Source organism: Paramormyrops kingsleyae, chromosome 15 (assembly GCF_048594095.1).
Source record: "Paramormyrops kingsleyae isolate MSU_618 chromosome 15, PKINGS_0.4, whole genome shotgun sequence".
In the NCBI taxonomy this organism is placed as follows: Eukaryota; Metazoa; Chordata; class Actinopteri; order Osteoglossiformes; family Mormyridae; genus Paramormyrops; species Paramormyrops kingsleyae.
Window position 1 is genome coordinate 21,045,846 of NC_132811.1, and position 20,936 is coordinate 21,066,781.

Here is a 20,936-nt window from a genome sequence, read left to right on the forward strand (position 1 = left end):
ACGGGGAAGGTAGACCACTGTCCACAGGAGGACTCACAGGGAGGACAGACCACAATCCAATGGGGAACACAGGAGGACAGACCACTGTCCACAGGGGGAACTCACAGGGAGGAGAGACCACTGTCCACAGGAGGACTCACAGGGAGGACAGACCACAATCCATTGGGGGACACAGGAGGACAGACCACTGTCCACAGGGGGACACAGAGGGACTGACGGGGGAGGTAGACCACTGTCCACAGGAGGACTCACAGGGAGGACAGACCACTGTCCACAGGGGGAACTCACAGGGAGGACAGACCACAATCCAATGGGGGACACAGGAGGACAGACCACTGTCCCCAGGGGGACACAGAGGGACTCACGGGGAAGGTAGACCACTGTCCACAGGAGGACTCACAGGGAGGACAGACCACAATCCAATGGGGGACACAGGAGGACAGACCACTGTCCCCAGGGGGACACAGAGGGACTCAGCAGAGCAGATCACTGTCCTCAGCAACCTACATTTTCACAGTTTGACAATTTTGGAAATGTAACAAATAGGACACAAAACTCAAAAGATAAATCATTGATAAAACAGACAAGATGGCAGATTTGGAATGCCACACCATTACTCTAGCATGCAATATTAATGACGATGAGAAAGAGGTCTTTGATTCTTCGCTGCTTTCATTTACTGTGCGCTGTCTGGTGAGTCAGCCATGACAGACGGGCCGTGAAGCGGACCGTAACTCGGAGGTCTTCCCAACAGCTCCGAGATTCTCCCCCGGCTGGAATGGAGACTCAGCGAAAGCAGGCAGGAGTGTCAGAGCCCTTAGCCAAGAGGAATAGCTTTAAGCTTCACCAAACAGCCTGGTCTGGGAACCGGAATCTCAGTGCGGAGCTAAGAAATTTATTTTGCATCTTATTTGTTAAAATGGTGCCATCTGTAGAGAACGAGACGAGTTTCAGGGTGGAGATCTGAAACACCGAAGACGCCGCTATCATATAACAAGACGTTTACGCCCGGAAACACTCCAATATTGTACAGTGATTCTCAACCACGTCACTCGCGTCAAATCAAATCACGTCAAATTAACCACCGTGACGGAAAAACACGCAGGGGTCACACTGGCGGCCCCCGTGAGCCACAGTGGGATTCTCACCCTGATGAGGTTTTACCCTGTGGTCAGCGCGGCCAGGCTCAGAACACGACACTGATATCGATCCCACAGAACAAAAGCAAAATACGGAATACTGCAGCCTCCCCGGCCTCCATTAAAACCCACAAAATTCAGCTTTGGTCAACGTGACACCGTGTGTGGTGTTAACCTCAGTGATGGAAAAGCTTCTTCTTGGATTAGTTGATATTTTTGCCGTCATGAGAGATTAGAGAGGCTGCATGGCCTTGTTCATGATAAATGGGTCAATGAGTCTCTCTTGATGTTGAACAAACCCGGAGACACTTTGAATAATGTACTGATTCTAACAGGCTCGGCCCACGATACTTTCCCGCTGAATAAAAGATGAACTAAACTCTACTGGTTACCAAGGAGATATGATTCAGCCAAGAACAGCAAGCAAATCTGCTCTTTCAAAGAGGGGACAGAGCTCTGAGAACATCTTGTATCTACAAAAAAACATTCACCATTCATACGAACATTCGCCACAACCATTCATGCTATTTGCTTTTGATACTTTTACTTTACTTTTACACTGTATCTCTACACAAATCTGAACAGAGAGGTAAAGAAACCCTTGTTTAAATAAGGTTTTAGCTGCTCAGCAAAGCATTACATTACAGAGATGCTTAATGTAAGAGCCAGAACAGAAACAAATTTGTACTTAAATATGGGGGCCATAACACCCCCAAGGATTATCAAAGGCTCCTGGCTGGGCAGGCAGGTTAATTACAATGGTAATTGGAGAGACCTGCAAACTAATTCAAGGAGAAGTGAAATGTTTATTTAACTTTGTCTCAGATGTTGATTTAGTGAAATAGGTTTGTTTGAAACGCGTTATCGATGAACTCTGAATCACAGAACACGCGCGTTAAAGCCGTGAAACAGGGGGCCCACACAGACCCCGGGGGGCTCAGCCCCGAGCTTAAGAGGCGGGTCTTCCCAGCATGATCACAGCGAGTGGAATATGGAACAAACAACAAAAACGAAAAATAAAGATCAAAATCCCTGGCCTGCAGCACAACAATCGCCACGGCAGGAACACACACAAATACAGCAGCAGCCAGTGGCGGTGACCCGACACCCAGGAAACTACAGCCAAACAGCAGTCCTACTGAGTGAAACCTACTTTATTACTTTGCTGTCCCCCCCTGACAATTTCTATTAGCCAACTGAATGGGGGGGGGGGGCAGAGGGGGGTGCCACACAAGCAGATTACAGACTGTACAGAAATAGGAACCGGGAACCAACACCATTATTCTGAATAATACAGCTGTCTGCACATCCACAGCTGAGGCACTCAGTAAATCTTCAGCACGTGAGCTGCTGCTTGACGTCTGTGTGTCTCCTGCAGGTACAGACCACATCGCTCAGGCGTCTCCTTAACCAGCACCGGGGAAAAACACAGAACCGCGCACGGCGCATGCCCCCCCACCCCCACCCTATTCAACATTACCATCAGGGTTTCCGAGAAATATATCAGGAGTTTCCCATTACAAGGTAATATTCTGAGACATCAGGAATAAAACAACACTGATCCATGCTGGCTTGTAGAAAAAAAAAATTTATATACAAATAAACTAAAGAAATGACCAATCTATCAGGGAAAGAGTCCCATAACAGTCCAGGGATAAAGAGAAACCAAATAAATCTCCTTTTTCCCCTCCAACATTAAAATGGAACATGTCTATGCTTCAGCACCAGACTTACATTATTTACAAAGTCTTTCCTGTAGATCACTATTGCTGTCTGCACAGGTCAACATTAAGTGGGATTACAGAAAGACAATGGCGGTTTTTGCTGCACACCCCCTGTTCCTCCATCAAGAGCCTCCCCACCGTGGGTCTCCTGGTGCAGCCCCACCAAGCTAAGGAGCCCCCTCCTCCTTCTTATACAGTAGATGTTGGAGAGCAAGACCTGCGATGCAAGCAGGAGCAGGAGAGCAGTCCATGGTGAAGGGAAACGCCGGAATGGACCAGAAACGGCTGTCTTTCACACATGTGCTCACAGGACTGGTGATGACGAAGATCTCCATGAAGTTTAAACAATATTAGCAGCATATCCACAAACGGGGGAGCAGAGTAACCCAGCGATGCATGAAAATGGCTGCATGCTGCCCTCAGCCTCAGGGACAGGGGACCCTTTAAGGAGCTTGTTACCCCATCAAGCCTCACGGACATCTGGGCTAAAGTGGCCTGTGACTCAACCTGCAGCTGGAAGTGTTGAAGTGTTTGGTTCTGATGGGTTTACACTGTCCCCGGGTTTGCTAAGTGGCACGCAGGCAGGTGCTGGTCCGGCCGACCCGGAGCCCAAGCTAGTTAGCGGGGGCCAGAGGGGTGAGAATGAACCCCCCCCCGCCCGTCTCCATCCACAGCTTCCTCAGCTTAAACACAGCCTCATTCGGAATTTCCACACTGCGCCGGATACGGTACGGAATCGGTACGCAAAAACGCTGACGCTGAATGCGCTCTGATGGCTATTTAAGGTGGCTCTGATGGCTATTTAAGGCGGCTCTGAGTCGGAACGGCCCACACCCATTCCCAGCGTATGGAAATGCACCCGGCCGGCAGCCTCCCGCATCCCGGAACGAGACGGCACACAATCTGCCAGCGATGCCCATTCCCATGCGCGGAATTGGCTGCCTAATACAGTCGCATGTGGACTTTCAGATATTCTAGCCTCATGCAGACACATTTATATTTCAGCAGCGTTCCACCAAAGCAGGGAAATTCCTGTTTTCCACGGTCTATATGCACTGAAAGCTGTCAGATGAATGAGTGATTATACAATAAAAAGAGCAGATTAAAAGGTCAGGAATTCTAATAACACATTTTATTTGACCTATCCCATCTCCCTTCTGCACAATAAAATGACACTGCTTTCAGGCAGTAGGAATTGAAATGTAATAAACATACAAGGAATAAAAATATACCAACACTACAGACGCTTCACCCTAAAGGTAAAATCATATTCGGATATCGGACGTTACAGGATGCTTTACGCTGGTATAAAAGCAGCAGCAGGAATATACAGAAAAGGAGAAAAAGAATTAACACATTGATTAGACAAATGAATCCAATGGCATTAAGATACCGAGGACAGTGTCTCCCGGTAAGTGCTACATATTAACAGATATTTAATTTGATTAAACAATTAGAGCGAGTGACATTTCTCTTTCTTATGCTTTACGCAAACAGGCAGCTGCGTTGAGGTTCAGCCCCTTATCAGGCTGATTTGGGGAAACGCTGGGAGACAGAGCTACAGATAAAACAGCTCCTTCCTCCAGCAGACCATCTCCTGCTCCTCCCCATCATGCACTCGCACGTTCAGTCCTACTGGACGTCAAGACTAATCGTAACCAAGGTTACCATAAAAAATATGGTCGTCCCCATGTAACACCGTGAGTGTGCTACAAATGCAACAAATGTGTTCATCACATGAAGGCAGATTTTAAAAATCATTTGTTTAAAATTTTTATCATTTGTGCTTTTTAAAAAAAATTAAATAAAATTAGGATTTTCAGGTGACTGGACTGCGGTTGTTTCCTACAATTCCCAGGGAGCCCGTCAGCATCACCTACATTACTCTTCATCTTTCTGTAGCATGGAGGCCTCATGGGAAATGGAGGTGTGGAAAGTGATGCGCAGAAAGAGGCCTAACGTTTGATATAAATAGGTACATTGGTTTAAAAAAGTGGAACGCAGAAAAATAAGGCAGAAGTGGGCGTGATGTGTGCTGACAGAGATAAATACGCTGAAAAAAGTCGTTATGCTCTGTAGGGGGTGTTTCCCAGTGATGTCAGCAAGTGACACCCTTCAGAGTCCCCGCCACCAGGACAGCTAACGAGTCCCCTGAATGCCACCACTCAGCCTGGGCCACAGTAATAATGAAGAAAGCAGCTTGTCAGAAATAGGTTTTTACGTAAATGTTTATTAAAGCCTCGTGCAGAAACAGCACAATTAAACACATCAGTCAACCCCCACCAGCCCACAGCACTCACACTCAGCTCTCCGTAAATCCCTCTTTCACACAGTTTACAGGGTCGAAGGGCCTCACACATCACTGGACGTGCTGAACCGAGATCACAGCCGAGACTGCCCTGGTACTTCAGCCGGGGACCCTCGAGAGGACAAACGGCACCGCAAACCAGCAGAGCGGCCGCCAATGGACCCAGGTGCGACGCGGCTTGTCGTTCACTTAAATGCTGAATGCAAATCTAAAACACGGGGGGGGGGGGGAAACAGGCTGGGAGAGTCCTTCATCTGAAAATGGTTAGGGGTCATGTTGGCACACCTGGCGACCTGCTCGAGGGTCTGTGCAACTTAAATCCCAAAGTTCCTGCAAGACCCACAACCAAGACAAGCATTTGGTAAGTGGGTAGATTGATGGAGGGTTCCTGGATAAATTCATAGGATGGCTCACTAATGAGCAAGAGAGCAAAACCCAGGTGGGCAAACAACAACAAAAGAAGGGCAGCTTCATATGTGTTGACATAATCCAACGGCCAGCCTGTTTCAAAGCGGCCAATCAGGAAGCAAACAGCTCCAGCGCTCACAGCAACATCGCACAAAAGTGCCTGTAATTGGGTTCCGCAGCAGAAAGCCTGCTTCTGTTCTGCCCCGAGCCACATTATGTGTGCGCCTTGGCAGGATTAAAAGCTTAAAAGCTGGATTTCATTCATGTGCTTTTATACAACAGTCAGAAAAGGGCCTCTTCACGTGACAACTGCAAATAGGAAGAAAAACAATGTTAAAGAACGACTGAATTACTAAATACCCCAGATGTAGCATGGAAAGGCAAAAAAAAAAAAACAGCATTATTTAAAGTGAGGAGGCTATAATGAAAACGATAAAAAAACAGGTTTAAAGCCATTATGAATGCAAAGCAATGCTACAAATTATTTGGGCTGCACATTCATATGCATGGGTCCTATGGCTACAGTATCTGCCTTTCCCTGTCAGTTGAGCTTAGGTTGGCCAGATAATCCATGTCAGGGAGACACTTTGAGCTACTTCAGGTTTTAAAAAATGCTTTAAAACTGAAAGGCTCCTGCACTTGGCTAAATTGTTCAATTCTTCTTGTGCTTTGACTGGTTTGTTTCTTTGACTGAAAGACTCATCCAGCTGTTTCACATTAACATTACTGACACATGCATGGTTATAGCAGACTGACCAATCAGCAGTGAGAACTTAGTGATTAAGAGAAATCCAGGTTCTTTTCATTGAAAAGTTAGTTTACAAATCCTTTCCTAGCTCAGTGGATTACCTGGTCACCCTAGTTGAGCTTCCAAATCAAAGGTTCCTTCCCAAACTTGGCTGAAGGGGGATCTAGAAATGTTCTGTTACCAAAACTTGGTTTGGATGTCAACCCTCAAGAAAGGCAACAAAACCATCAAACTGCACTAAAGCATCTGGGGATATTCCAACCAAGTTGGAAGCTGACCCCACTACCTTCCCGTTTCATAGATAGGTCACAGGACAAGGACATTACATACTTTGTGTATTGCAAACACCAGCACTCCCTGCTGGCTGGCAGAGCACATGACATGCGCCACGTATTCTAAACTCGGCCCCCTGCTGGCTGGAAGGGCACATGACATGCTCTACGTAGTGTAAACTCCACCCCCTGCTGGCTGGTAGGGCACATGACCTTCAATGGCCCCTCAAATAGCCCTTAAAAAAGGCCCTGTTCGAAAACAGAGGACAAACAGACCTTGAAGCAGCATGATCTTCATAGTGACCACGCCGTGGTCTTTCCAGGGACCATGAGGACAGGTGTGAAACGACAAAGAGAGTCAGTCTCTGAGATGTGCCATTTACCCAGCGTTGTGTCACCGTCTGTGGAAGCCGGGAGGCAGTCAGGTCATTTGCTCATTTAGCGAATGCTGGATTATAACCAGGAAGAAAAAGGTTGATATAGAAAGGAATAAAAGTCTGCTGATTAATTAATAACGATCCTTATGAGTGAGGAGCTGAAGATGAGAAAGTGGTGCCGTTTAAACACAGAATTTGAAATTAAAGCTTCGCGAGAAACTTACTGTTTTGATCAGCTGCAGCAGTTTCATGATCAGCAGTGTTTACCACCACTCAAACCAGGCACTGGTGTGCCCCCCCCAAGGCTATAAGGCCCCCCGTTGGCTGCAAACTTTAATGTTACTACATTAAATATTAAAGGGGTTCCTCTTTTAGGAGATGCGAGAACAGCATGTTCTGATATCCAGCTAGCTGGTTGCACTCTTCTGACGCTACTCGCTAGTTAACGTTAACATTACACGCAGCCAAGAAGCGATCAAATCCCCAAAGTCTTTTCCGTGTAAACTGCTTGGACACACTCACACTCACACTCACACTCACAGACTCGTGGGCGGGGCCGGCAGACAGCCCTGCCCCCTACCTCACCTCTCTTCCTGGATTCCTTCCTCACGCTGGGTCTGGCAGCCGGCTGAAGCTCCGCCTCAGTTGACATCCTACTGAGTCCTTATTCCTCTTCAAAGCTGGTCCGGTCCGGTCCGGTGGCGTACGCAGGCTCATTCAGGGGGGTCCCGCGCACTGCCGGTCAGTCGCTGCTTGCACTCAACCCTGACACGGCATCTCAGTCACTCTCGTCGAGGGCTGCGGGACAGGAACGGGGGCGTGATTTAGTAAGTGAGAGTAGCCGGTGACATTTTAAGGCTGCAGACATATGGATTTTACAAAAGTCCCTAAAAAGGATTTCAGATTGGTTATCTGCACGAGCACAGCAAGCACTACAGTGCAGATGCTCTTTTAAGGACTGCAGGGTAACCTGAGGACCAGGCAAGCATCCACCTGAGAGGGCGGACTGCATGTGGCCATCAGCGACTGGCAATAAGCCTCATTCAGGGAGGACAGAGGCGGCTGTGGCAGCGGTCGCTCAGAAAGGCAGCGCGGTCGATGCGTTTTTAATTAGATTAAAAGCACGGAGGGCCGAGGGCTTCACCATCAGCGACGGGGAGCCGAGTGGGAATCCCTGGCTGCTACCAGGACGCAGAAAGACAAGAAGCCGCTGCTAAGATCTTTCCAGAAAGTACACAGTGTCTGTGCTCATGACGGGCAGCTCAGCTTCAAAGCGATAACTGGATAATATTAAACACTCATGAACTATATATTATATATTATTTATATTATATTACATTTTGTCCCCATATGTGTTTTCATCTAGACTGCAAATGCTGAGTAAACCTGAAAGATCCTATTTTATTATTTTGGATGGGAATTCCAGAGGGATGGGAATTCCAGAGTTCGGGTGCAGTGTGGGAGAAGGCTCTTGCACTGATGATGGAGAGGTTAATTTCCAGGACAGAAAGCAGGCAAAGTCTTTGTGGGACCAAATGTCCCCACAATGTGATAAAAACTTGATATTTTGACATTTTTCTGGTCTCCACAAGGAGAAACTCAATTTTACATAAATCTGTGAATGCAATTAAAACACTAAAAAAGGAAAAAGTATTTTATTCCATTACTTATGTTTAGGGTTAGGGCTGGGTAGGGGTTAAATTTGTCATGGCTGGGATTAAGGTTATGCCCATAGAAATAAATGGACGGTCCCCACAAAGATAGGAATACAAACCTGTGTGTGTATGTGGGTATGAATGTTTTACCTCACAGAATATTACACTGTATTTTAGGGTGCCACCCTTCTGGAGGCTTTTAAACATACAGTGCAGCAGCACTGACACTGCCCAGCTGAGCACAGCAGCATATCAATAAAATATATATATTTTTAAATCGTACTTCAGAATTGATGTTCTTGGCATTTATAAAAATGACCCGGACCAGAGAGGCAACACTTTACACAAATTGGTAAAGGCATCCACGCTTATGCTGCTGAATAGTTAACGAGTTCCATCTCGACTCATTCCTTTTCTTAATTACAGTGTCCTGTTGTAATAATGTTCTGCAGTATTTCATATTTAATGAAGCTCCATTTTTCAGAATTTTAATGGTTCGGCAAGGACTAGTCAGCAGAAGTTCATGACAGGTCATTCGAGTAACGCGAAGATGATGTCAGGTGAGATTCTGCAGCTCTGTGGAGTATAATGCAAAACAGTGGCAGCTTTCTGTGTTTTGGTATGATAAGGCAAAATAAAATGTATGGCCAAATGCTGCAATAATTACCACAGCACATCTACAAGGCAAACCACAACCCTAGCAAGTAGCAGGGATTATTTCCCAGAATTCCTAGTAACTGGGCTCATCAGCAGTCAGCTTTTCCCTGAGAAAACCCAAAGGATCTGCAAATGTTCATCTGTATCCAGCTCTGCTCAGATCCACAGCTACTTTCACGTCACACATCTAAGAAAGGGTCTGATCAGCCAGCCTCACCAGCAACGTAACCAGCACTCCCAACCACAAAGCACTCCCCTATCCTTACACCACCGGAATGCCGCCCAAAACCCCATCACTCATCACCTTAATGTCTTAGAACACCAAATACATAAGATACAAAACTTATTAGCTCAAGAAAACTGGAGAGAAACAAGAGGAAACAGCATAAGACGTGATTCCTCAAAACAGAAAGGAAGGTGAAGATGTCGGATTTCTGGACCAGTCACAAGAATAACATGTTTCTCTGTTCGCTGAACTCCTACAAAAGCCAGGAGCAAAAAGCAAAGCTCTCCTCTAATAGCATCCAAGAGCGTAATTACTTCCTCCGGCCATCGGGGGAGGTATAACAGCAAAGGGAAAGACATTTTGGTTGAGAAGCTTCATCCCACAAAGACATTGCCTACAAGCTATCTTAGATAGTTCAGAACAGTTAATTGGCAGCCCTGTCTGTGAGAAATCTGCCAAACTTGCCACACAATACACTAAGGGTCACCCTCTGGATAACACCGTTTCTTTTGACAGGTTAGGGGTTCAAATGAGTGCAGTTTGAATGTTCTCCCCACATCCACGGATGTGCAGCTAAGCTAAATGACATCTCTATTGTATGTGCCCTGTGATGCACTGGCATCCTATGTCCTATTATTTAGCATTTTTATTTATCAGCCAAGGTGACATGCGAGGGAGGAAAGGTTGTGGTCAGATAGTAGAAGCAGCCAGGCAGCAGATGGGATTCAAACCCATGAGTTTCTATACTCAAGCACAGATCGCTGGCCCTACTTAGTCACACAGCAGCCTCCACACCAGGGGTGGGCAATCTTACCCAGAAAGGGCCGGTGTGTGTTGCGGGTTTTCCATACAACTCCCTAATTAGATTACTAATTAGAGGACTGACTGGCTGAAGAATCCTCACACCTGGGTTTGAACAGCTGACCTAAAGGTTATCCCCATACACACTGGTCCTTTGCAGATAAGACTGGCCACCCCTGCTCCACACGCTGCTGCACGTACCCCGGCCTTGTGCTCTGTGCTGTCTGTTATAGGCTCCAGGCCCTCCAGTCACCCCAGCCTTGTGCTCTGTGCTGTCTGTTATAGGCTCCAGGCCCTCCAGTCACCCCAGCCTTGTGCTCTGTGCTGCCTGTTATAGGCTCCAGGCCCTCCAGTCACCCCGACCTTGTGCTCTGTGCTGCCTGTTATAGGCTCCAGGCCCTCCATTCACCCTGGCCTTGTGTTCTGTGCTGCTTGTTATAGGCTCCAGGCCCTCCAGTCACCCCGGCCTTGTGCTCTGTGCTGCCTGGGATAGGCTCCAGGCCCTCCAGTCACCCCGGCCTTGTGCTCTGTGCTGCCTGGGATAGGCTCCAGGCCCTCCAGTCACCCCGGCCTTGTGCTCTGTGCTGCCTGGGTTAGGCTCCAAGCCCTCCAGTCACCCTGGCCTTGTGCTCTGTGCTGCCTGTTATAGGCTCCAGACCCTCCAGTTACCCCGGCCTTGTGCTCTGTGCTGCCTGTTATAGGCTCCAGGCCCTCCAGTCACTCCGGCTTTGTGCTCTGTGCTGTCTGGGATAGGCTCCAGACCCTCCAGTGATCCCGGCCTTGTGTTCTGTGCTGCCTGTTATAGGCTCCAGACCCTCCAGTGATCCCGGCCTTGTGCTCTGTGCTGCCTGTTATAGGCTCCAGGCCCTCCAGTCACCCCGGCCTTGTGCTCTGTGCTGCCTGTTATAGGCTCCAGACCCTCCAGTGATCCCAGCCTTGTGCTCTGTGCTGCCTGTTATAGGCTCCAGACCCTCCAGTCACCCCGGCCTTGTGCTCTGTGCTGCCTGTTATAGGCTCCAGGCCCTCCAGTGATCCCGCCCTTGTGCTCTGTGCTGCCTGTTATAAGCTCCAGACCCTCCAGTGATCCCAGCCTTGTGCTCTGTGCTGCCTGTTATAGGCTCCAGACTCTCCAGTGATCCCAGCCTTGTGCTCTGTGCTGCCTGGGATAGGTTCCAGGCCCTTCAGTGATCCCGGCCAGGATAAACGGGGAGATGGATGGATAATACGCCTGGATTGTGTCCATTCAAACACAGATCCAGGACCAACCAAGGAACGAAGGTATTCATTTTGTCTCCACCCTGTTAGCTAGACAAAACAGAGAAACCCCACTCTATAGACGCTAAAGCCGATTCCCTAAATCTGGGTTAAGTTCTCCTCCGGGAGAAGCAGTCACATTTACTGAGCACAAATATGGCACAATGTTCCAAAAATTGCCGTCTAAGTTTAGACCCAATTTCCTCAGTCCTAGATTTCAGAAAAAAAAATTACCAAGAGCTGACTCTGAGCAAAAGCTCCATCGAAGCCCCCCCCACCCCCCCACCCAGGAGGCAATGCCGAGTGACAAAGCTTTGGGTGAAGACCCGCGATTTACTAAATCTGTACGTTATGTGAACCAAACCACTGTCCCCAGGAGCTCAGTGAAAGTGCATTTATATTTAGGCTTATAGTGGATTTCACCCATCACTGATATTAAGATGCTTTTACTTCATTAGTAATATTGAGTTACATGCTCTGAATATTTATTTGTGTTATGTCAAGTGAATCTCCCAGTCAGATCACCATGAAGGTAAAAGTAGAAATTATACATTAATAAATGCTCACTTTATGACCTAAAAAATGTAAACATGATCCTGTGGGAATTTAAACAACAATAAACATACAGATTTAGACATCAGCTGATTCCACTAGAATGTGCCTTAAAGCAACAGAAACAATGTTTGATTTGGTTAATGTGTCTCACCGAGACACAGAATTAGATTAAAAAACAAACTCATCATTTATCCATCAGAATTATGAAATGCATATTTATCGCAGTCGGAAAGACTGACTTCACTTGTTCTGGATTGCCGTGTTGCCTTCCTTAACAGCAAACTGTGGTGGGGCCCAGCAGTCTTTGGGTTAAAATGATTTCTCTGCATTGATCAGACAGCAATCACACAAGTAAGTATATCAGTACCAGCTCACTTTTGCTCTGTGACAGTCACAGTTTGTCATTGCAAATCTGATTCTTCCTATGAGCATTTCAGATGTGTCTGAATGGTGAACATTTATTTTTACAAATAAATGTTCAAGAAAGGCTGAGCCAAAAGCAGGCATCTTACACAAAAGCCAGCTCCACCGTTACACCATCAGCGTGAACAGATGTGCCCGTTTGGGGATGATCCACCATGTTAGCAAACACTATATTCAGAAACAGGCGGGAAATTGGACGCCCGTAAGTCAGGCTGCAAACGTAATCCCCGTACATCACCCACAGCCAACAGAAAGACAGCGCCAAGGAGACCCCATGTGCTACGGCTAACAGTGCGGCACCCTCTACAGGTCGAACCCGGCAGTGCGGGCTGGGCAGCTGGAAAAGCCTACTTGGCCAGCTCGCGAAATGAGAGAAAAATGATAGACACACAGGGATTCCCCATCAACCACAGGTAACCAAAAAACCTAACTAAACAAATATTTAGTTTGCTGATTGCATTCACAGATTTTTATGAAACCAAGGCACATATTGTGGGGACCTGAAAAATGTACCCACAAGCTAAAAATAACAGGTTTTACCACACTGTGTTACACTGAGAGTAACAGACACACAGTCACAGACAAACACGGAGTAGCAGACACAGTCACAAACACACCGAGAGTCACCAATGCACACTGAGTCACAGACGCACAGTCACCGACACACCCTGAATAAAAGACCCACAGTCAGACGCACCCTGAGAGTCACAAACGCACAGTCACAGCCACAGACTGAGAGTCACAGACACACTGAGAGTCACAGACAGACACTGAGAGTCACAGACAGACACAGAGTAACAAACTCAAACACACACTGAAAGTAACAGAAACAGTCTCAGACAAAGTCACAGACACACAGTCACAGACACAGACACATCGTCAGCCAGCAACCTCGGCTTTGCAATTTCATTATACGCATTAGAGATGCAACGATCAGACCTATTAGATGGATTGGGTATCAGTCATGTGCGACGATCCACATCCGATACTTACTTATTTAGTTTTCGGCAGTGTGATTTCTTGCCATTTCTTATTAAATCAATTTGTAAAATCAACCTCTTTCCCTACTTAGCCACCTATGTTTTTTTGTGGCATTCAAGCTGAATGCTAATGCTGCCACTCAATTATTTTGCCACTCAGTGGGTGTGAGAGCAGTGACTTATGCCTGCTGTGACGTCATGCGCATAGATTCTGCAGTAGGAGGAGCATAAGAACTTCAGATAAGAAGGCAACATTCTGGGAGTATTTTACACTTTTAACTTTTAACTTGTAGCACATCAACTTGCAATCTTTGTAACAACAACGTTTTGAGAGGTGGAAGAAGCATTTAGTGAAAAAGCCCACTAAACAAAGTGCATGTAATTATGAGAGACAACACGAGCAATATGAAAAAAGCAGTGGATGATTTGGGAGTCGCTAGCTTGGGCTGTTTTGTGCACTCGATACAGCTTGTGATACACGAGGGGCTGCGATCACAATGAAGCTGCTGCCAGTGGGAGAAAAACTGTGGGGCATTTTATGCAATCGCCACCTGCGTATCCTCACTGGAAGATATTCAAATTGAACTCAAAATGCCTCAAAAATAAGACGTACAAACATGGTGGAACAGTACAGTTTTTATGTTTCTAGTAGCCTAATTATTGATTTTTTGTTTCACCCATTTCTCAATTTATGGGTGAACGTCTGTGAATAATATATATTTTTCTGCAAACTGCAGCCTGGTTCTTCCCTGTTTCTCATTAATGAAGGGCTTCTTCCTTGCTTTATGGAACTCAGTCCTGCTTCTAGGAGCCTGATACAAACCACCCTAGCAATGCACTTCACACCTGCACTTAATGTTTCCCATTCCTTTTGAAGATCACTTGATGTCATCCTTCGATTCATGAGAAACTGTCGGATAAGCTGACAGTCATCTCTGGCATTAGAAAGTCGCTTCGGCCTTTTACCTGGCTGGTTTCTGGTCGTTCCCAGTGTCTCCTTCTTCAGCTTATTCCTGTGTACTGCTGTCTTAGACATTCTGAACCTGGAAGCAACCTGCTGCTTAGTGTAGCTTCTGCCAGCAGAACCACGATTAAACCAGGATTTTAAAATGCAGATTTGTTTAAAAATATACATACATTGTTTAATTTGTATTTACTAGTAAATATTATTAATAATATATAAATATTTATTATATATATTCAGTATATTAAAATATTACAATAAAAAGAGCTCTTGTATCGGAATCTGTATCAGTATCGGCAGTTGTGTATCGGAATCGGATCAGAACTGAAAATCGGCCTGTCCCTAATACGTATCAAGCCTTGTATTGCAGCGCTATACTCTAAAATCCAAAAAGATATTAGGAATCATTTTGTATAATTGCAAAATAACCATTGCCTACATATATATACATTGATTAAAGTAATTTATTTTAATCTATCTTCCAGTTGCTCACCCAGCACAGGGCTGAGGGGGGCCTGCAGAAAGGCCAGAGTGGCGGCACACGTGGAACGGGACGGGACGCCCATCACAGATCACACTGTGAAGCACAATTTTGGGAAGCCAATTCATCTAAAGTGGGAGGAAACCAGAGCATCTAGAAGAGGATTCACCCCCCACCCCGAAGGCGTGAGGTGTCAGTGCTCAGCCAGGGCCCCCGTGGCTCATTTTATCAGACGTCGGTTTTTAATTCAATGTCTATTAATCATTACAGCAAGAAGTAAAGTCAACAGTCAGCACGGATCTACAGAAGCAGCCAAAAAGAAAAGCTGGCTGTCGAGAGGAAACGGGGCTGTGATGCACAGTGCCGGGTCCTTCAGGAGGATGGAGGATATACCACCATGCAGACATCTGCTGCACCTTCTTATTTTCTCTGCCATTTCTACACGATCATGAACAGCCTGTTAATCCTGTCATGGTCCCCAGTTCAGCGCCCAGCTCTCCTCTAACTCAGGAGGGCTGAGGACCAGCAGGCACCTTCGGGGACGGCCAGGCGCTGCCTGTCCTTGCACGGCACCCAGGACGTGTCGGGAGACGCGGGACACATGAAGGAGACCACTCTCCTCATTCCACCCGCCCTCCTGATGACATCACAGCGGTGGCCTGCTTACCACAAAGGGCCAGCCCAACAAACAGCAAATCTAGGAAATGACTTGCACTCCGCTGGGGTGCCTTGAACCTAAAGCTGAACACGGTGCTAAGGCAGGGGACAAAGGGACACCCTAACAATCGATGCAAGTGTAGGCCACTCTTTAGAATCTGCTCTTTGCTTTAACAGCCTCTGATTTCCTTCAAAGCTAATAAATGTTACGCATTCGGCATCAGAACAGCAGATGAAGATCTGGCTGCAGAACAACCATCTCCACCGAATCACCTGCGTCTTCTCTCATCACAACAGTAAGTTATGCTCTTCAGTGACCGGAACCTTCCACAGGTGCGTCCTATAAGGGGAACGAGTCCCTTGCTGTGACAGATCCGATCTGTCCGCCACTCATGCAGTGCCAGATGAGTTGGAACAGAAGCATTCAGAACCTGTAAAATCGGTTATTGTAACATGTGGACTCAAGCGTAGTCCTGCAGTCAGGTTAGTTAGGATATCAAGGAGTCCATCCATCCATCCATTTTCCAAACCGCTTATCCTTCTCTTACAGCTGAATACAGAAACAGACTTCCTAAGAGTGTGGGAGGTGGGAGATCACAAAGGAGCTAAAAATGTGAAGCGCAGCCCGTTGGCCGGCTGGGGGAGCTGACTGCAGACGAGAGGAAGGTCAATTCCTAATATTTTACCGTAAATTAAAAGCCATCTGTACCCCAGGTCACTTCCACTAAGGTGCAATGATGTAAAGCGTCTTTTTTCCCCGCATCCAAATTGGCGGTAGGAGCCACCAACGAATAGGTTAAGATTAAAGATGCTTTCATCTGCAGCACCAACCTATCACGCCGGTGGCTGAGCAGAAGAGCTATGGAAACGCGCCATACCACGCAAACGCACCCGTCTGCCACCCCGAGGGCGAGAGCGAGCAGCTTGTGGACGCGGCGCGTTTCCCGAAAACGGGCCCTTTCCGATCGTCACGTTTCACTGCCGAGCAAAGTCCTGCCCTGAATTAGACTGACAGCAGAAAGAGGAATTCACACAGAGCTGCTGCTCCAGAAAGTGATTACGATCATAATGATAATAAGTAATATTCTAATAAACGGGAAAGGGCACTTGTGCTGAAATCTGATTAATCTCCATAAAGAAACATAAGTTAGGCACAAGAGCTCCAGAAATAACAGATGAGATGCAGCTGGGCCCAAAGAGGTGAAGCAGAAGCTAACGTCACAAGCAGAGGAATCACCACAGCCTGTATTCCATGCCACCCCCTAATAGGGCGCCCCCTAGCTGTCTCCACACCTGACTGTGACCAATCACAGCGGGTCTTTAACAGAAAGGACACTGAGTGCTCATCAGAAATGACCTGACTGTGACCAATAGGGCTGCCGCAATTAATCGACGTATTCGATGACACCGATGCTGAAAATGTGTTGATATCAATATTTAAAATTGATGCATCATTTTTTATTATTTTAATAAAATTACCTTTATGATTTCTAAAACGCTTCAGTTCATTATTAACAAATGTTTTCCTTTAGTTTCACTACGTCATTATGGGAGTACTTCAAATTAGCACTAAATAAAAAGGTGGTTTTACACTCTGCGAATTGCAATACCACGGCAGCACTACCGCTATGCATGAGCAGCGGAAGAGAAAACACACAGACGCTACTCTAGATCACCAAAGAAGGCCAAATCACCATATTGTCTATTAATAGTTATTAAATTACCATTAATATAGAGAGCTTTTTAATATCTTTTGTCCTTCTAGCTGTTAAATACTGTTGCGCTGGGTGAGCGAGCGAGCCGGGAAGCAAGCGAGGCAAGCCGAGAATGCAGGCAAAGGGTTTATTCGGGTGGACGGGACCAAGACACCAATAAACATTAATGACGGATCTGGGGAAGACTGACTCAGACATGGACTAAATACAGAAGACAAGTCGAAATAACAAGGAACAGCTGGGCACGATTGGGAAAGCACACGTGGATAATGAGGGGGCGTGGCACACATCGGGATCGAACGGAGCGGATCGTGACAGAACCCCCCCCCAAAGGCGCGCACACCGGGCCTGAGAGGAGGCAACGGACGAGACCGGGGAACAGGATCTGGAAGACAAAAGTAAAACATCAACGAGACACCGGAAACAGGACAGAGACACAGAACAGGAACAAGGACCAGAAAAACGACAAGACCTGACAGAGGACAGGGAACGCGGACAGGCAGACAAAGAAAGGAGACAGAGAGGGGACAGAAAATGGAGGAACAAAAGGGCCGGGAGTGAACACGGGAGGCACAGAGGGACGAGCAGCAAAGACAGGAGGGACAAAGGGACCAGAAGGGAACGGAGGAGACACAGAGGGACGAGGAGCAGAAACAGACGGGACGGAGGGAAAGGGAGGAGGAGCCAGGGGAGCCCGAAGGAACCCAGGCGGGCGACGGGCAGCGGCCGGAGGGGCCGCAGGCGAGAGGGAGGAGAGAGCAGGAGGGGACCACCCAGGGGCCAAGGGAACGGGACGAGGGAGTGACGGAGGGAACACGGAGGGAGCAGGAGGGAACACCGGTGCAGGCAGGCAGGAGGGGGAAGCCGCGGCAGGCGGAGGCGCAGCCGAAGCCGGGGAAGGCGCCGTCCGACGCCAAGCCGGAGCAGGGGGGCCCGGAGGCGGCCGACACGGAGCCGGAGGCGGGACCGAGGACCGGCACCGAGGAACCAGGGGGGGATCCGGAGGCGACCGCCGACCCCGAGCCGGAGGACCCGCAGGCAGCCACCGAGCCACAGCCAGGGGCCGAACGGGCGAGCCAGGGGGCAGGGCGGGCGGGACCCGGGCCCGACGCCTGTGTCCCCGTCCCTTGCGGGACACCGAAAGGCGGGGTCCAGGAGGCTGGTGACCTCGCCGGGGCAAGGGCGTCATGAGGGAGGTTAGTCCTGGGCGGACAAGAGTCAAGGCCTCTAAAGAGGCAGCCGGCATAGCCGCAGGCGGGGCCGCGGGCAGAGCGGCGGCCTCAGGCGGGGCCGCGGGCAGAGCGGCGGCCTCAGGCGGGGCCGCGGGCAGGGCCGGCTGGACAGGCGAGACGGGCTGGGCCGGCGGGACAGGCGAGACGGGCTGGGCCGGCGGGACAGGCGAGACGGGCTGGGCCGGCGGGACAGGCGAGACGGGCTGGGCCGGCGAGCAGGGCTGGCCGGACAGGACAGGCGAGACGGGCAGGTCAGGAGCCGGCAGGACAGGCGAGACGGGCAGGTCAGGAGCCGGCAGGACAGGCGAGACGGGCAGGTCAGGAGCCGGCAGGACAGGCGAGACGGGCAGGTCAGGAGCCGGCAGGACAGGCGATACAGGCAGTTCAGGTGCCGGCAGGACGGGCGCCTCCGTCACGTGGCCAGCCGGGGGCGCCGCCACCACGCGGCCAACAGGGGGCGTCTCGGCGGGCGCCGCCGCCACGCGGCCAGCAGGGGGCGCCGCAGCGGGCGCCGCCACCACGCGGCCAGCAGGGGGCGCCGCAGCGGGCGCCGCCACCACGCGGCCAGCAGGGGGCGCCGAGGCGGGTGCCGCAGCCAGAGTGGTGGCAGCTGCAGGGACTGCAGGCAGAGCAGGCAGAGCAGGCAGGACAGGCGGGTCAGGCTGGACAAGCGGTGCCGCGGGCGGAGGGGCGGCAGCAGCAGCAGGCGGTGCCGCGGGCAGAGCGGCGGCGGCAGCAGCAGCAGGCGGTGCCGAGGAAGGCAGGTCCAAGATAGGCGCCAGGATCGGCGCCGGGCGTGCTGGCGCTGCCCCTTCAAGGGCCTTGGGGATCCGGGGAATCGAATCCCAGACGGCCCTGGCCCCTTTAAGGGCTAGCCGTGTTCCCTGGAAGGGGGAAGTCGCCTGCAATGGCAGGATAGCAGCAGCGAGACAGGGATCAGGCTGTTGCGGTGCCGCGGGCAGAGAGGCGGCAGCTGCAGCAGGCAGCGCAGCCGCGGGCAGTGTGGCGTCAGCAGCCGTTGCTGCTGCAGGCGGTGCAGCGGCGATGTCATTCCCGGCGGGGAGTAAGGAGCAGGCCCCCAAGAGCAGCGTCGGGGCGGCTGCTTCCCCTTTCCCCTTCCGCTTCTTCTTCTTCTTGCGGCTGGGGCATGACGATTGCGGCGGGGTTGCCTCGGAGAGGGCGAGCGGCTGAAGCCGCTTCTCCGTAACCCTGTCAAAGAGCTGTCGGAGGTTCTCGCGAACCTCCGCCATGACAGGCGCTGCCGTGAGCGGGGTTACCTCCTGAAGGAGGGTCCCGCTTTTACTGGCCAAGTCCAACAATCCGGAGTCCTCCTGGACCTCCGGTTGGTGAAGCCAGTACAGCACCTCGCGAAGCAGATCGATGCGCTGGTCATCCACCTGCGGAGGTGCGTTGGGGAGATCCGTCATTCTGTTGCGCTGGGTGAGCGAGCGAGCCGGGAAGCAAGCGAGGCAAGCCGAGAATGCAGGCAAAGGGTTTATTCGGGTGGACGGGACCAAGACACCAATAAACATTAATGACGGATCTGGGGAAGACTGACTCAGACATGGACTAAATACAGAAGACAAGTCGAAATAACAAGGAACAGCTGGGCACGATTGGGAAAGCACACGTGGATAATGAGGGGGCGTGGCACACATCGGGATCGAACGGAGCGGATCGTGACAAATACCCTGATTATTAAAGCCATAACGTTGTCTGCCTGTTACATTAGAATCTCCATTGATTAAGTGTTTGTGAAAATGTTTATCCTAAAATCTGATCTTATTTTTCGTTGATTGATGGCGCCAGTGTGTGCATTCGTGCGTATTGCCCTTGTTGGGACCAGTGTCGTTATCGTAAACTAAAACTGAACCGAAAACGTAAAATACATAAATGAAAATAATTTGTGAAATGAAATAAAAATGAAAACCATATTTACAAAAAAGAAAAAAAAAACATATTGGACTTTAATCTGCAAAAAGTCCCTCCACACAACCACCATCTTTTTACCTTGTTTAACCGCAGTATCTCCTCCTTTAAAAGATGTGGCTGCTGATCAGTCGCTTCCTTCATCGTGACTACAGTCCTTATCGCTTGAGTCGCATGTGACTCTAACTTAATTTAAAAAGCATCAGGACACGCCAAATTTATACAGATTACTAACTTTTGAGCATTACAATACGCACCTCATTAATATTTTTAGGTGCACTACTGATCTGCTTACCGAATTGACGGCGAAATTGTTCATATAGAGTAACTTAAACTAATGGTCAAGTTGATTTTCTGGAGGAAAATTAATCGTTTAGATTAATCGACCATTCGATAAAATAGTCGATAGATTAATCTATCTATCGAAATAT

General features: G+C 49.0%; 1 protein-coding gene across 5 annotated transcripts in view; it reads right to left on the bottom strand.

Annotated features, from left to right (window-relative positions):
- LOC111834874 (disabled homolog 1-like) overlaps positions 1-20,936 on the bottom strand; it is a 99,637-nt gene that overhangs the window by 48,859 nt on the left and 29,842 nt on the right. For all 5 annotated transcript variants that reach the window (XM_023794659.2, XM_023794663.2, XM_023794665.2 and 2 more), the window contains exon 2: positions 7,562-7,774. In XM_023794659.2, coding sequence (XP_023650427.1) covers positions 7,562-7,628 — 67 coding nt within the window. In that variant the 5' untranslated portion in view covers positions 7,629-7,774. The remainder of the gene's footprint in view (positions 1-7,561; positions 7,775-20,936) is intronic.